This window comes from Anguilla rostrata, chromosome 6 (genome assembly GCF_018555375.3).
Source record: "Anguilla rostrata isolate EN2019 chromosome 6, ASM1855537v3, whole genome shotgun sequence".
Taxonomy (NCBI): Eukaryota; Metazoa; Chordata; class Actinopteri; order Anguilliformes; family Anguillidae; genus Anguilla; species Anguilla rostrata.
This window is the reverse complement of record NC_057938.1, coordinates 30,915,617-30,933,574: the sequence shown is the minus strand read 5'-3', so window position 1 is coordinate 30,933,574 and position 17,958 is coordinate 30,915,617. Positions and strand designations below refer to the sequence as shown.

The 17,958-nt window shown below is 39.1% G+C and overlaps 1 protein-coding gene across 3 annotated transcripts in view; it reads left to right on the top strand.

Annotated features, from left to right (window-relative positions):
• ints9 (integrator complex subunit 9) overlaps window positions 1-17,958 on the top strand; it is an 88,729-nt gene that overhangs the window by 68,826 nt on the left and 1,945 nt on the right. For 2 of the 3 annotated variants that reach the window (XM_064341064.1, XM_064341066.1), the window contains 3 exons: window positions 4,177-4,344; window positions 16,974-17,072; window positions 17,787-17,924. In XM_064341064.1, coding sequence (XP_064197134.1) covers window positions 4,177-4,344; window positions 16,974-17,072; window positions 17,787-17,924 — 405 coding nt within the window. Of the gene's footprint in view, window positions 1-4,176; window positions 4,345-16,973; window positions 17,073-17,786; window positions 17,955-17,958 lie in introns of all 3 variants that reach the window. The other variant, XM_064341065.1, reaches the window with a different exon arrangement.

The window sequence follows — 17,958 nt, the reverse complement described above, 5'->3', positions numbered from 1 at the left end:
GAATCAATTTGGTTGCTCTTCTCTTTTTTGTATTTTGGTATGATATTGCCTTGCTTCCAGTCCACAAGTATTTCTCCAGTTTCTAAGGACTGTCTAAAATTGCCTGCCAGTGGTTTAAAGATGATCAAGCCTAACTGAGTACTCTTGGGTGTATGCCATCAGGGCCTGCTGCCTTATTTGTCTTTAGTTTAAGTAACTAGAACAAAGCGCCCTTTGGGCGTTGCAACCGTTGTCTTTGAGCCTCCCTGAGCCCTGAGACTTTTGCCCCTGTACCCCAGGCCTCTCCATTGCGCTTGTGTTGGCCAACAGAGGGGGCTGCTCGCTATAGCAGCTTCATATCACTCTTCTTCTTCTACTAACTACTTGCTCGCACTAGTTTTAGAGAAAACTGCTGTGGAAAACTCGGTAGTGTTGCTTGTCTGTCTTGTACATATAGATAATTAAAAACACTGCATTGAAGCAATGTAGTTTGACCATTTTCTTTATTGTGTGTTCCATAGTTTAGCATAGCTTCACTCACCATGGTACTGTAAACTATGATTTTCTGACACGGTTTACAAAGTTACTTACTTAGTACCCAATTTTAACAGTCGGCCTGCACCATAGTTTATTACAATACAACAGTTACCATGGTCAAAACACATGAAACCGGAATTGTCCCCTTTTTTATTTCATAGATAATAACATTGGATATTTTAATGATATATTGACCGCCAAACTGGAAATGTCCCCGGTATTCATTTCAGAAATCTGGTCACCTTAGTTAGCTCAGTTCTTTGTTAGCATGCGAATGGTAGACGGTGAATCAGCACCGTGTAGACTGCGCCGACCGCAAGAAGCATGAAAGCTAGCTAGGTAGTTTATTAGCATGCTAACGCCAAACGGTGAATCAGCAATATACTTCAGAATTCTTACCTGACTTCGCTAGCTCGTGCCAATCTCTTGCATTTGGCATCACGGCTTTGCGACAGTGATTTGAGTAAATTCTCTAGTAAAACTCTCAACAAAATAACTATTTAAGGCATCAGTAATATCTTTATTCTTAGAAAGCAATGCTCCTTCTTAATTCCTGATGCACCTGATATCCTCTTTGACCCTTCCCTACAACAGTATTGAAAGAAACGTTTAGGATTACTTTCTGCGTCTTGGACAATTTGCCTTTCGAAGAGCCTTTTGGCTTCTTGCAGTTCTTTTTTAACCTTGGCACGCATATTACAATATTCAGCCGTATTACTCTGTGCTCTTATTTTTATATATCTTATACAGTTTTTTTTCCCCCTCAAACTGCCCCATATGTGACAGGTGCTGGTGTTTTGGTCCTCAAGTAGGGCAAGGTCATTTTTCAGTTTTTTACAAATTATGAAAGTGCAGATTATAAGATTTCAAATGATGTGTCATATATTGAAATCTGAAAATAGTTGAAGAGGATATGCTTATTTGAATGTTGGTACTCCTAAAATCAAGTAGCAGAGAAAATCCCCTTGAAAGATCCTGAACTTTTCACACTTCTCACAGGGAGATAATGGGTGGGAACAATAGCTAGTTAACTCCACCCCAACCACTAGAGTACCTGTCAATCCTTGCCCATTTAGGGGTTACCCTATTTATAGCTTTATAACTCCAGATGTGAACACCACAGAGACTAGAAAAATGTCTTAAATGAAGCAATACATTTGTACCATTTATAATACTAGCTTAGATTACTTTATATTCATAATTTTGTAAGAAATAAAGTGCCACAAATGCAATGGTCAAGGCAAAAAAATCTAAAATGAATTTGCTCCTTTTTTAGTTCGCAATGAAATACTGGGAGATTGCAGGTTAAAGTATACATGTCCTGGATCAAAAACTTCTTGACCACAAGTACATAAAATCTAAGGGTGGATATGTAGAACTACTAAAGATCTATGAAGCAAAAACTAAGCAGTGTACCCAGTATCTCCAAATCTCCCCACAATGTCTAAATTATTAACACTGGTCTAAAATAGCTAAGGGTCCAGAAACAAATCCAAAATCTCTCCAAAAAGGAATATAATGCTTTTTGTCCATTGTAAAGCATATGAGCCCCTTATGAAGGTTTAAGATGAAACATACAGATATAATTTAAACATAATGCAAACATATAGTCACACAATGCTGCACAGTACCTAAATGTGTAATAATTAACTCTTGTATGTAGCCTATTTCTATACTCTGTACACTCCTATGTTTTCTTGTATGGGAATGGGACGATATGAAAATTTTCAGCCGTCCACCACGTTTTGGCAATGTTTCAACACTCTCCTCATCACTGTTGTATGCGTCACAAAAACTAATACACTACTAACTAACACTTACATTACAGTGTGAAATATCCACATTACATAATACCACTAACCTATTTAAAGACAATCAATTTCTAAAATAACGTATATAACCGAAATATTTTGAGCAGTAATACTTACATAGCAATGATGAAATCTTATCTATGTTCAGTAGATGGAGACAGACAGTAAATCAATGACAGTTCTATCCGCTTCTGTTTTCCTCCAGAAAACGATGTCAGATAGGTCTATCAGCAAAAATATGGCTTAGCTATGCCCAGAAGTCCTCAATAATAATGGTATTTTCCAAGGAATTACGAAAAATCGTCGACAACGTTTCGTTAGGTGCAATGTCTTTTAATGCTACCATATATAGAGCGAATGCCATGGTAAGAAAATGTTCGGTTACGCTAACCTATAAAACGCTATTCCAAAAGCAAAATTAGACATGTTATACATCGTTACAAAGCTTATACTCTCACCTACTGATTGAGTGTCCGCCATTGTAGCAACCTCACACAGTAAACAAACATATAGGCTACTACCACACGGCTTTATTTATGAGCGGTGGCTTGACCGAAACAAGGTGACAATAGCCAACGAAATCAAACATGCTAATTAAACTGCACCCCCATCACGCCTCCAAAACCCGGCTGTAAGAATCACTAAAACAAGCCGACTTTGCTGACAAATTATAAGTATTTAGTGACCCTAAAAATGCTGTTTATTCTATGGAGTGACTTCTTCAACACTAACTTTCGTAATACGAAAAAAAGGAAAACGGTAAAAAAAAATTTAAAAAACCTTTTTTGCCTCCTAGCGCGATTTCAAGATTTGCGACTTGCGGACCTTTTCTCCAGCACCCGTCACATATGGCTTTGTTAATCCACTGGGGAGGCCGTTTCTTCAACTTACTTTTCCTTACCTTTGGAATAAGTTTATATTGTGCCTCAAGAATAACCGTTTTGAAACGGTCCCACTTTTCATTTAATGAAAATGCTGGTCATAGAAGAGGCCTTGTTAATTTTCCATAATACATCAAATCTAACTGCAGAATGATCAATTACCTCTATGCTACTAATTCTGTCCAAATTACATAGCACCAGATCCAGAATCGATTTCCCTCTGGTGGGTCAAAAAGTCCCACCTGAGCTACGCATAATGAGGTAGGATAGTAGGAATGCTGTTATACTGTGCTTTTCCCAGTACATCAGTTTCAACCCCAGCTGTCCTGGAAATTGACATCACACCAAATACTGCTGTGCTGGCACTGGTTTAGGGGCATCGCTGAAGTTTTTTGCATACAAACTTTTCAACCAGTGCACAAACGCCTCAAGGTTTTACACCCAAAGCAATCCTGCCAATTTAACATGACAAGACAGCCACTGGACTTTCCAGGGCTTGATGAGTACATCTGAACTAGCTGATTACAAATTATTGGTACACAAAGCAATGCACTCTGGGAATTTTGCCACGGGCAGAAGAATTGTTCCAAATATTGCACAGAAGGCAAAACGATACTTGTGTTGTGACGCAAGACAATTTCCAGAGAAATCTAACAATAAAGTGCAATATAATCCAATGGTGCTCAAATTCGGTCCTTGGGCCTCCTGTGTATTTTCATTCCAACGACAATTGCAATCTCAGAATTTTAACAAGCTATTCATGTTTCTTAATTAGATGTTTTTTGTGTTTAGAGCAATTCTTTACCTTTATTTATTTTTAACTGGCTCCTAATTAGGTTGTTGAAATTTTGTTTTTATGTTCTTTCATAATATTATAATCAATGCAGTGCCGGTTTGGCTCGTTATCAGTTGCTTTGTCTGTGAATTCTTCATTATCTACCAAATGGCTCCTGCTCTTCTCTTTTCAGCCACTGCATGTGGTGTGTCCAGAGCAGTACACACAGCCCCCCCTATCTCAGGGTCACCGCTCAGACCTGATGCTGGAGCTGCAGCCGCCTCCTGTGCCTTACCGCCGCTGCGCTGTCCTGGGACTGCCCTTCCGCCGCCGCTATGAGCGCATTCAGCTGCTGCCCGAGGTAAGGCCTACAGTTTTTCTGTCTTGTACTACCAAACTGTGATGCATCATAGATTAGAGAACTACCAGGAAATTTCCTTGGCCCTGGATGGACACTGTTTACAAAAAAAATAGAATTTTGACTCGCTGAGATTTCTTGTCATTTTTTTACAGTAGGTGACCCTCTGATTAGATGTATACCAGAGAGAGGGAGGGATGCTGCAGAGAACGTGAGAGATTTAGATAGAGACAGGGACATTGATGCCAAAGAATGGGTTGTAAGAGGTGGAGGCATCCCAGAGAGAGATGATACATTACCAGTGAAAGAGCCAGGCACTCAAAACTAAACTGAACTCTTTGCTTGAAAAACCCATTTCGAACAAGACACAAAGAAACTCAGTGTTTTTAATTTGAACAAAACTGTGTCTGCACGTCCCTAGTGCAAACTGTTTGCAATTCACAGACCTTGTCCTGACTGCAATTGCAATTGGTTGGTTGCATCATGGTTGACTTGACTGGGGGCAGAGTTCATCTTTATTTTCCAGTTCATCTCATCACTTTACTGTTCCGTAGCAGGTTGTGTCTTGATGGGATACAGGAGATTTCGGGAAGTGGTGTCTTGTCTGATAGGTTAGCCAAGATAGAAGAATTAAATCTGAAAGTTTGACCTCATTTGTTAGTAAAACTAAGTATACATTGTTTAGACAGAAAGGTAGCCTAATAAAAAATGGAGAAACTTGTAACGCTAGGTAGGTAGCTAGCTGCCTCATTACTTGTTCTCCCCATCTTTTATTGGTAATTAGGGGTCCAAGCAGTGAAGCTGGTGGAACCCTATTGTGTCTGTTAGGATTATTAGGGGTCCAAGCAGCGAAGCTGGTGGAACCCTATTGTATCTGTTAGGATTATTAGGGGTCCAAGCAGCGAAGCTGGTGGAACCCTATTGTTTTTGTTAGGATTATTAGGGGTCCAAGCAGCGAAGCTGGTGGAACCCTATTGTATTTGTTAGGATTATTCTTATTATTCTTATTTTTTTCCGCTAAAAGTGTCTGAGGCTCAGCAACCATAAGTCCTAGAGTAACCAAATTTGGCAGGTGGGTTCCTATGGTCCCCCACGGGGGCGACATAGCTCAGGAGGTAAGACCGATTGTCTGGCAGTCGGAAGGTTGCCGGTTCAAACCCCGCCCTGGGCATGTCGAAGTGTCCTTGAGCAAGACACCTAACCCCCAACTGCTCTGGCGAATGAGAGGCATCAATTGTAAAGCGCTTTGGATAAAAGCGCTATATAAATGCAGTCCATTTACCATTTACCATTACTCAGGCACTAAAAATCACCTATGTCGGCCAGATGGTGTCGCTATAACAAAGGGTCATGCGTAAAAGGCCATAACTCCCACACCATAAGTTAGATCAACACAAAACTTCATCGACCTATGCATCTGAACGTGCTCTACAACTTTGCCATTGGCACCACCTATGTCCGCCATATTGTTTTTATTAGTTGGGGTGCGGAAGAGCTGGAGCTCCAAATCTAAGTGTTACGACATCTAGTAAACTTCTTTACGGCAAGCGACATCCATGGCGACACAAGTAATCCGACACTGTAGGGTCTAGTTTTTATCAGTGAGGGGAGAGTCTGAAAGTCGGAGAAGCAATGGAAGACAGTGCCACCCAGAGTGCATGCTAGACTACCAAAAGTTTGTTAGTAAAAGCTTTTTGAGAGGATGAATAATTACTTTTCTTGAGCCTGGATCCATTTGAAGACAGTGTCGGGTGAGTTCGTTTAGTATTTGAATCTGTCATTATGCTGAGAAATAGCTAAACCATTTTATTGATAGATTCTGAGTTTCTGTGCAAACGCGCGAAAACACGCTGGTATAATGAAACAATGACGGTAATACATATATAGTCCGCTTCGTTCCGTTGCTACCATAACATAACAGACTATCTTGTGTCTACAGCTGCAGTTTCTCGCTGCAATTACTAATATTGAATATAAACAAAAGACACAATTTATGCTGTACTCTGCTAATGTCTAAATAAATAATACGGTACGGTAAAGCTTTGAGAGGATGAATCATTACTTTTCTTTGGCATGGATCCATTTGAAGACAATATCGGGTGAGTTCGTTTCGTCTTTAAATCCGTCATTATGCTGAGAGAAATCGTATTCTCAATTTAATCTCTAAATTAACTGTAATCTTAGGGTTGTAACTAGTTAGCTGTTTCGTAGGTGACTTAGTTAATGCACTCGTCTTACCTATTGCTTGTATTTTTGCATAGACTGCGTTGTTGCTGTTCTGGTTTGTGTTAGTGTTAATCAGTTTAACCTACAGGGTCCAAGTTGAACTGTGCGGTTGTTCCCTGCACTTGGAACGGTACATCTCTCTAGGGTTTTCGACACACTTGTTCCTGATTATGATTATACACTTTGTTGCACATCGCTCTGGATAAGAGCGTCTGCCAAATGCCTGTAATGTAATGTTATGTAATATTTCGTAGCAACAAGATAAACCCGACATTAGCCCTAAAATATGCCAATACAGCAGTATTGCAGACAACTCACTGAATAACGAAATAAACAAGACAATTTTTTTCAAAATTATACCATGTCATTCTACAGTCAATATCTGGGACTAAACATTGAATAAATATACAATCTTACCATTGGTTTTACGCGTAGAGATGTCCCTTTTGCGAATGAGTGGTCATATATTGTCTTGGACAATCCGTTTGTGAAATATACACGCATCTGTGACGCCTGGGTCGGCTATCTTCAATAATAGCTGTGCGTAATACCACACCTTTTGCTTACGGTGTTGTCGCCCTTCTTAGTGCAATTTGGCTTGATTGACAATTCATTTATTCCGTAGGTGAGAGTATAAGCTTTCTAACGATGTATAACATGTCTGATTTTGCTTTTGGAATAGCGTTTTATAGCTCAGCGTAACCGAAAATTTTCTCATCTGCCAATGTCTAAATAAATAAAACGGTAGGCTGCTCTGCGCGTAGGTCGCGACTTGATATCTCGTCTTTTGTTTCGTTTTTTCTCAATGTCGTATTTATTATTTGAAATGTGTATTTATGTGTTATTATGTCTCTGTGGCGCTCTGAAATGTGCATTCTCTGCTAAGCTGAGCAATGGATTGGAATATGTGTCTGACGTAGTGTTGCACGGTATTCCAAAACTTCAGCACTTTCTCGGTACTTAAAAAAAAAAAAAGAAACGGTTCGCTATTAGAATATTCCGACGTTCGGTAGTTTTGAGTCAAATGTAAAAGCCAGGGAAAATTGTCTCCCGCATTACTGATTTAGAGGATGAAAAGTGTAATTTGTCAGAATCTTCGCTAGATGGCAGTAGCAACTAAGGTTGCCAAGTGAGATGACTTGCGCTTGTGCACTCAGCTCCTTGATACAGGGCAAGCTTTGACTCAGTTCACTTCAGTAGCAACAGGTGTTCCAATTTGGAAATATTTTATTATAGATAGATGCTGTATTGTTATTAAAATATGCTGTTTTTAAATCTATTTAAAAGTGAAAGACCTGTTTAAAGATTATTTAGTTTACAACTGTTTAATTTTTGAAATATATTTAACATATTTTTCTATTGTTCAGTGTTGTAACACTATAGGCCTATGCATATTAATATGTTGAAGCGGCTTCAACTTAAAGGTTGTTAATGAACCAGGTTGTTAATAAACCATGACGACATAGTAAAGGCCTTAACGGGAAGCGGCCAGGACACATCCATGGCGACGCAACTAAGTCATCCGGCAGCGTCTCTTAGCACAATATTGGCCATAAGTCATCAATATTTTATACAATCATCATGATATTCAGTAGATATGTTGGGTGAAGGCATATGATCATGAGGACAAAGCCATTTTGAAATCGCTCCATAGGGGGCGCGATGGTGCCAATGCTTGGACCCCTCCCAATGCCGCTTGCGGCTTTAATTTCTTTATTTTTCTGTTCCTCTGTGTTCTTGACAGTGCCTGATGCAATACACCCAATTAGTTTTCTTTTTTTAAATTAACCACTCAACAAATGTTTTATGGAACAACTGATGTTGGCATTAACATCAAAATATCTAAATTGGCTTATCAATGCCATAGCTCTAGGCAAACAGCTTCACTTTACTATTGTATGAGGAGGTCAAACTGTAAGATTAGCCCCTGCTTAACGTTGACAAGACTCATGTCAACAGGCTAACGTAGCAGCTTAGTTTTAGTAAACACTCATGTAAGAATGGAAAAATGTGTCCTGTTGCTACTGGATTTTTTTGACAGTGTATCGTTTGGCGAATTATAACCTTACTGATCTTTTCTGTGGATGATATTTAGTGGATAATTTAATAATGTCAGCCTTGTCAGGCGATTATTTTACACTGCTGACCGCACGTAACGGTAATCATTAGTGTCATTCGGTTAACGTAGTAACGTTAGTAGCTCTTTCCTTCTTCTCCACTCTTTTTTGGTGTCCCAATTTATGTTTCTGTTTCGGCATTGCGCTTCTCTATTAATATCCTGCTGGCTGCTGCTGCAGTTCGGGAGCAATAACGTTACATTACATGCAAATTCTCAAAAGAGGAATGGACCAAACCATTTTTTTAAAGGAGGGGGTTATTGCTCGGAAAATAGAAACTTCTTTCATCAATATTGCATGATTTTGGGGCTTTGTTTTAACTCTGATACATTAGTATGAGTATTAGTTAGGCCTATGCATAATAATTTAGTCATAGAAAGGGGGGCCTACATAATAGGCTACTCGGGTTTCTGTGGGCCCCTAGAATTGTCATCACCTTTCACCCCTAAACGATAGCCCTGTATGTGCCCTCCCCCCCCAAAGGTAATTGGACAATTGGCTCCTCAGCTGTTCCATGGCCAGGTGCGTGTTATTCCCTCATTATTTCATTTACAAGTAAGCAGATAAAAGGTCTAGAATTGATTTCATGTGTGGCATTTGCATTTGGAATCTGTTGCTGCTAACTCTCAATAAGTCCAAAGAGCTGTCACTGTCGGTGAAGCAAGCCATCATTATGCTGGAAAAAAAAACCCATCAGAGAGATAGCAAAAACTAGGTGTGAAATAAAAAAATTAGGTGTGGCCAAATCAACTATTTGGTACATTCTTAAAAGAATGCACTGGTGAGTTCAGGAACACCAAAAGGCCTGGAAGACCATGGAAAACAACTGTGGTGGATGACAGAAGAATACTTTCCCTGGTGAAGAAAAACCCCTGGCCAGATCAAGAACACCCTCCAGGAGGTAGGTGTATCTGTGTCCAAGTCAACAATCAAGAGAAGACTTCACCAGAGTAAATACAGAGGGTTTACCACAAGATGTAAACCATTGGTAAGCCTCAAAAACAGGAAGACCAGATTAGAGTTTGCCAAAAAACGTCTAAAAAAGCCTGTACAGTTCTGGAACAGCATCATATGGACAGATTGTGCCAGAATGATGGGAAGAGAAGAGTATGGAGAAGGGAAGGAACTGCTCATCCAAAGCATGTCACCTCATCTGTGAAGCATGGTGGAGGTAGTGTTATGGCGTGGGCATGTATTGTTGCCACTGGAACTGGTTCCCTTGTATTTATTGATGATATGACTGCTGATAAAAGCAGCAGGATGAATTCTGAAGTGTATAGGGCTATATTATTTGCTCAGAAGAAGAAGTGGAATGTTCTGCAAGGGCCAAGTCAATCACCTGACCTGAATCCAGTTGAACATGCATTTCACTTGTTGAAGGCAAAACGCCCCAAGAACAAGCAGGAACTGAAGACAGCGGCAGTAGAGGCCTGGCAGAGCATCACCAGGGAAGAAACCCAGCGTCTGGTGATGTCTATGGGTTCAAGACTTCAGGCAGTCATTGACTGCAAAGGATTTGCAACCAAGTATTAAAAATGACAATTTAATTTATGATTATGTTAGTTTGTCCAATTACTTTTGAGCCCCTAAAATTCTGGGGGGTGGGGGGGGCGGCTATGTATAAAAATGGTTGTAATTCCTACATTGTTCATACAATATTTTTGACAAAACCCTTAAATTAAAGCTGAAAGTCTACACTTAAATCACATCTTGATTGTTTCATTTCAAATCCATTGTGGTGGCGTACAGGGCCAAAATGATGAAAATTGTGTCACTGTCTAAATACTTGTATAAATCTGACTGTATTTAGTGAAAACTGTACGCTAAATTTGAATATGCTAAATATGCTGTCCCTGATTCATAGTATACTCCGTTTCAGATTTATCCTTGTGTTGGCAGCAGTAGCCATGAACAATCGCACCTGGCTACAAGGCTACCGCCAGTGTGTGTATTACTGTAGGTGGTGAGTTGGCCAGCTAAGTGAGCTTGGTCTGAACGGTAACTGTGGCAGGAGAGTCGGAGAAATGCATTCTTCAATCAATTCATTTTTTGAATTGCAGTGTGTATGTGGCAACTTCATCTATTCAAAGGACCCAACGAGTCGCTGCTGGTGTTTGATAACTTTTTTCATTAAATAAATGAAATAGAAATTTCTAAAAAATGTTTTCTGTTTACTCAGGTTCCTTTTGTAAATTTTGACTAATGATGAGAGAAAATCAGGAAGGGGCAAATACTGTTTCACACTTCTCAAAATTGCAATATGTTGCAAATCAATTTAGTGAGTTTAATGAAATATTTACTTTGGGCTCTCAGTACCACACTGAAATGTGTGAGGCATAAAAATTTTATTTATTTCTCTAGCTAAATGAGGCAGAGGAGCAGCAGGCTACCTGACCAATCAAATCAAATTTTACTTTGTATCTTGCTTGTTTGATGCTGAGTAATGGTGTAACAATCAGTAGACATTTTAGTTCATTTTATGTATTACTGTGGGACAAGCAAGGATTAATTGAGAATATGTTTATTTTCTGAATCCAGCAGTTCCAGCAGTCAATGCCCTTGTTAAAATGTTCAGCACTGAATACTGAACTCAAGCGATATTGCGTGCTAGAACCCCTCACTTAACCTACACGTAAAATATATTTTATATGATTTATTGTAATAATTATTATTGAAAATGATTATTATCAATTAAATCTCTGAATTCATTGATAGGTCAGTTTACAGAAGACTGGTGGAATCAACCAACAAGTCAAAACAAGCTCTATACCAGGTTTTAATATTAAATAATTTGATTCAATATGAATCAGTCAATTAGATGAATTGAAATCATACATTCTTTATTGAATGCAGGCTCACTACTTATAAATTACAAAACAGAAGACATACAAAACATTAAACAATTAATCTAGAAATACCAGAACAGAGAGAGAGATGGATAAGCCAGACCTTGCCAAAGTATCACCCAGTTCCACTTCAAGTGCCACAGGATGAAAGGAAATCAGCTAAAAAGACACAACCAAGGAACCACCACCAAAATGAAAAGAGAAAAACTCTTCTTCTTCAAGGCTCCGAAACCAACAGCAACACAACACAACTTTTTCCTGTGGCTTAAATACCTTACCCAGCATGGCTTGAGGATGTTTGCCCTGATTAGGTGATGCCGAGTTAATGTGTAGGAGAGAAGGGAAGGGGGGTCAGACTAATTTATGATGAGGACTGGCCTACCGAAAGATTACATTCAAACTTAAAAAGGACACGGGAAAGGGAAATGTTAGGCACGTAGCTATGCAGGGTCTCTGACCCCCGATATGGTGTCCTATGTCTTCTGGTTTGTCTCTTCTGAGGAGGTGAAACCCATAGATTGTCTGCCTAGATGAGGGTATCAGTGGATTTTAAATTGCCCGAATCACATTCTTATTCACGGTTTCCCTCTCTAAGGCCATAATCAAAACACTACATATTCTGCATTACAAAACCTTTGTAAAAATGTTTAGTTTTTTTATTTATTAGAGGATTTTTTGTTGTGTCTGCACACTCCCATTGGGTTGAATAGACATATTTTCCTTTGTTTTCCCCCAAAAGCAGGTGTGAATTAAGTACCTTGATGTGCCACAGTGGTCTATACAAATAATCCTCCCAAGCTGAGAAGCTCAAAGGCTAAGAAGAACTTTGTTGACTTTATGTAATCAAAAGGGATAAAAACAATGTAATATTTGTCAATGTAACATGCAGCATTAGGGAAAGAGCCCAGCTGGCCTCTGAGAAAGAGGACATGCTGCATAGCGAAGGAGCCCAGCAGGCCTCTGTGAGAGTGTAGATACAGCACAGGGAAAGAGCCCAGCTGCTCTCTTTGAAAGAGTAGTGACGGGGAAGTGAAAATTATGTGATAATATTCTAATTTCTGAATCCAGTGGTTAACACCCTCGTTTGACATCCGGCACTCTGAATATCAACTGTTAAAACCGCTCACTTATCCCACATGTAAAATAAATTTAGTTGATTTAATTGGTTAATTATTATCAAAGATATCAATTATTAATTAAAATGCCAAATTATTTGATAGGCACAGAAACATGTTGGATCAACCTTTATGAAATATACAACCAAATTTAACAAATGTTTCAAAAATGGACACAGACTCTAAAGAAATGAATGAATAGCTTTCTCCCAGAATAGTCCCTGACCAAGGTCCATCCATCTATCCATTATCTATACTGCTTATGCTGGGCAGGGTCATGTTGATGTTGAAGATAAAGAAAACAAACAACAGTGTCAGGAGCTCCTTTTTATGTTTTAATAAAATGACCGGTTGGGAAAAGGTACCTGTACAAGTACAGTCTTCAAAAATATAATGGCTAATTATAGTTTTCAGAGACAAAGAACTGTTGTTACTGCCTGAGATCTTTTCAATCTCCATATTCAAAAGTTCAATTATTGGCTAATCACAGGTTAGGGTCAGGGAGTCCATACCAAGACTGACCATATGGGTCCCTTCCAACTTGACATTCCTTTGATCCCTTAATGCTCTTGATTTATACTCGTCTATACTCTTGATTTATACTTGTACAGTCTAGCTTAACTGACTATTCATTTATTCAGTAGGTGAGAGTATAAGCTTTCTAACGATGTATAACATGTCTAATTCTGCTTTTGTAATAGCGTTTTATAGGCCAGCGTAACAGAAAATATTCTTAGCATCGCATTCACTTACACATTCACTCTATGTTAGCAGAAAAATACGCTACACCTAACGAAACGTGGTCAACAATATTTCATAATTCCTTGGAAAATACTACTATTATTGAGGACTAAAAAGGGCGACAATGCCGTAAACGACACGTGTGGTATTATATTTGTGTGTATTTATTCAATATTTAGTCCCAAATATTGACTGTAGAATTACATGGTATCATTTTTGAAAACTTTTTCTCGTTTATTTCGTTATTCAGTTAGCAGCGTTTTCACTGCTGTATTGGCATATCTTAGGGCTACTGTCTTGTTGCTATGACGGAATATGATTTTTGAGTGGTGAAAGAATATTTTTATGAATACCCAGATATACAATATTATCCATTATGTCATGGGTGGGGAGTGTAGTTGCAGATGAGACTGCAGGGAGGGGGTGCGTGTTAAATGAACGACCAGTGGTGGCGCTGCGAAACTCCGTATTCGGCATAGTTGTCATGTATCGTCTACTAATGAAACTAAAACAAAGCGTTTCTGTTTTTAACTCATACTTTGGTTGCAGTAGCACTGAATGTCTGAGTTCAGTAATTTTGGCGTGCCGACCACTAGGGGCTTTGCACTAAGAGGTTAAATAACAAAAAAAATTCCCCCCCCCCCCCTCAATGAGCTTACAAGATTTCCATTTTCATTTAAAAATCAAACTTTTGAATGCAACCCACTTAAGATTATCTGCTTATATAAGTACATATATCATATAATGTAATATTAAGTGTTTATAGACAAGTTTATACAGTTTAAAGAATTTTTAATCATGAAAAAACTGGTTTAAGCAGGTATGTCAAAACTTTTGACTGGTACTGTATGTAAAATATGCATTTCTGTAAATCACAACATAATTATGTATTTCACTTCAAATCAACTGTTTTGACTCAAGAAACTCACTGTTGCCTCATTTTCAAGTGGGAATTACAAGCTTTCCATCAGTACTCTGGCCTAAAGTATCTAGGGGTCCTGAAACATGTCCAAAATCTCTCCAAAAATGAATAAAATCCATTATAAAGCATAAAAATGTGCTCCTTATGAAGGTTTAAGATGAAACATTGATATCAGATTTTTAAAAATAACACAAAAACATTATCACATAATGTGGTACAGTACCTAAATGTGTAATAATTAACTCTCGTATGTTTTTACTCTACAGTATGTAATGTTTTCTTGTATGGGGATGGGACGACATTAATTCAATATTCAACCGTCCACTCCGTTTTGCCAGTGTTCCAGTTCAGGTCACATCTGGTGCATTAAACACAAACACTACAGCTACCAATGAAGGCATACTTTACAGTGTGAATATCCTCATTATAAAATACCACTAACCTATTTAAAGACTCTCAATTTCAAAAATAACATATATAACCAAAATATTTTCAGCAGTAACACTTACATTTGGATGATGAAATCTTTTCTGTGTTCAGTAGATAGAGACAGAGACAGAATCAATGCTGTCGTTCCCCTGTTCTGGCTTAGTCCAGGAAAGAGTATATCAGCTAGGTCTATCAGCAAACATACAAACATGTGGTAAATGGTAAATGGACTGCATTTATATAGCGCTTTTATCCAAAGCGCTTTACAATTGATGCTTCTCATTCGCCAGAGCAGTTAGGGGTTAGGTGTCTTGCTCAAAGACACTTCAACATGCCCAGGGCGGGGTTTGAACCGGCAACCCTCCGACTGCCAGACAATCGGTCTTACCTCCTGAGCTATGTCGCCCCTAACCATGCTCAGAAGTTCTCAAGAATAATAATATTTTCTAAGAAATGACGAAAGTGTGCAGTGTGTGTGCCAGGTGCTGTGTCTTTTATTGCTACCACAGGCGGAATTTGCAATGCAGCGATAATGAGACACAACTTTCGGTTACACTGAGCTATAAAACGGTATTCCAAAAGTAAAATTAGACATACATTGTTAGAAAGATTATTTTGTCTCCTATTGGATCGATTAATTGTTGTTCAAGCCAGATTGTACTACAAAGGGCGACATCACCGTAAACGTGTCACATTACGCACAGCTATTTTGGAAGGTACCCAGGCGTCAAAAATGGGCTTATATTATATAACGGATTATCCAAGTCAATACATGACCACTCTGGTTTGAAAGGGAATGCAATCTCTACGTGTAAAACCAATGGTAAGGTTGTATATTTATTCCATATTTAGTCACAGATATTGACAGTAGGCATGGTATAATTTTTGAAAAATTCTTCTTGTTTATTTCAGTGTTCAATGTTTTTCACAGCTGTACTGGCATATCTTCGGCTATTGTTGGCTTTATCTTGTTGCTACGACAGAAACGGGAAACATTTGTGGTAAAAATGTATGTATGCCCAGATCGATACTATTATCCAGTGTGTCATGCGTGGGGGGTGTAGTTACAGATGAGACTGCAGGGAGAGGGTGCTTGGTAAATGGACGATCAGCTTGACAATGGTGGCACTTAGAAACTCCGTCTTTGGCGTAGTTGTCCTGAATCCTCTACTAATAAAGCTGGAACACAGAGTTTGTGTTTTCAACTCATAATTTGGTTACGGGAGCACAGAATGTCTGAATTGAGCAATCTAGGCACGCTAGCGTTCCGACCACTCGGGGTATTGCGCGAAGGGGTTAAGGTGTGGCAAATAAGTGTATGTTTCACAAATGGATTGTCCAAGACAATAACAGATCACTTAATCTTGAAAGGGACATATCTATGCGTAAAATCCATGGTAGGATTAAGGGATTCGAATGAGTAATCAGTTACTCATCGGATATGTGCATCCTCAATCTTTATTTTCTCATAGAGGCAATGCATATACTGTGTGTTGATTCTTTGCTTCTTTTATAATAATTCATTATGTAAAAAAGAAGAAATGCATTAAAATAAAAGTATATTTTTTCATCTAACAGAATAAAGGAAATATTTTTTTTAAATGCTTGTTTTGATTACAATTATGCTTTTTCTTGGGAAGTCATTGTATAAGCAAGATAATGTCTAAAGGTCTGAGTATTACGTCGCTTGAATACCCTGTGCTGAGGGAAGTTGCCAGAGGAGAATTCGCTACCTTTGTCATGAAAACCGGCATTTAAAAATATGAGTTTTTTTTATTGTCAGCCTATTGTGTTAATAACATTCAAAACCAGGTAACAACAGCGAGCTAGCCCTATAGCTTGTTATCTATAAATATGGCCAATTTCTTAACATTCTCTGTTCTGCAATGTGCTGGTTTGCTAACATGTCCTGATATGAGGTATACTCAAAGCTATATCTCAGTGTCAGCGAAAAATGTGAAAATGCTGGTGTGCAATATTTCGCACAACACCTGCATCCTGGCCACCAGAGGGCTTGTGCCGAAGGGGTTAATAAAGAAATAAAACACTGCCATTCCTGGCTCAGCCTGCCTCTCCATTGATGTGCATTCATCACTGTCTTCACACTTAGAAACCCATAAGCACACAAAGGTTGGCAGAGGGCTGGTATGTCCTCATGCATCACAGCCACATGGGCTGGATTTTATCCTTGGCTGCCTGTCAGTTATCAACCGCAGGCTCCCTCCCTCCCTTACAGCTTGCCAAATCTCTGGTCCCCTCCGAGGTCAAACCTGGCATATCTGTGGCAACAGTCTCCGCAGTCCTGCAGTCGAAGGACAACAAGCACATGTTGCAGGTCAGTGAGGAGGGCGGGGCTTCAGTGGCTGGCAGTAGAGTCAGGGAACTTAATGTGGCCATTTGGAATGCACTAATACTGGGGATTGGCTGAATAAACTAACTGTAGTCATATTCATATGCAACACTGTAATATTGTTAAATGAAAATTACTGTATGAATTAGACAGACATATTCATACCAGAGTCCCATTACATTGCTGAAAGGATTGGCTGCTTGAGTGGTGAATGGTAACCTACGTATTCAAACAAATCTGTGGAGAGAGAAATGTAAATGAAGTGGCAGCGTTTCAAACTGAAACAAATTCATTGAGACATTTCCATGTTTAATCCCTGCAAACTTTTCCTGTGTGCTTTTGGAAAAAAAAAGAACTGGGGGGGGAGAACATCTTTTTTAACAATCTGATTTTTAACTTCTTTGGAGCAATGTGCACACTGTCCTGTGTAAAGCACATAAATCCACTGAAGTAAATGAAAAGCTTTTTCATAAATATATATTCACCACTAAAACAGGTCCTATATCCCCACAAGCACCGTCCACTGAGATATGAAAACCCAAATGGAAACTGCTTATGCTGAAAAACTTGGGTGATATGAATAGGCCAGGCTGATTTTAACAATGTAATCCCTACTTGAATAAAGATTACATATTAGTAATCATTTTTAAACCCTGCCATGTGATTGACTTGCTGTGAAACATTCGCCTCTAAATCCAGCCTGCCCCCAAGCCCGCCACTGCCCCACCCAGTAAGAAGCGCAAACGTATGGTGGAGGAGCCCCCTGAGGTACTGACCCCAAAACCACTACTGAGTGGAGCTGTGCCCTTGGAGCTCTTCCTGGCTACACTGAGCAAGGTGAGACACAATCCTGTCACACAAAACAAGGTGA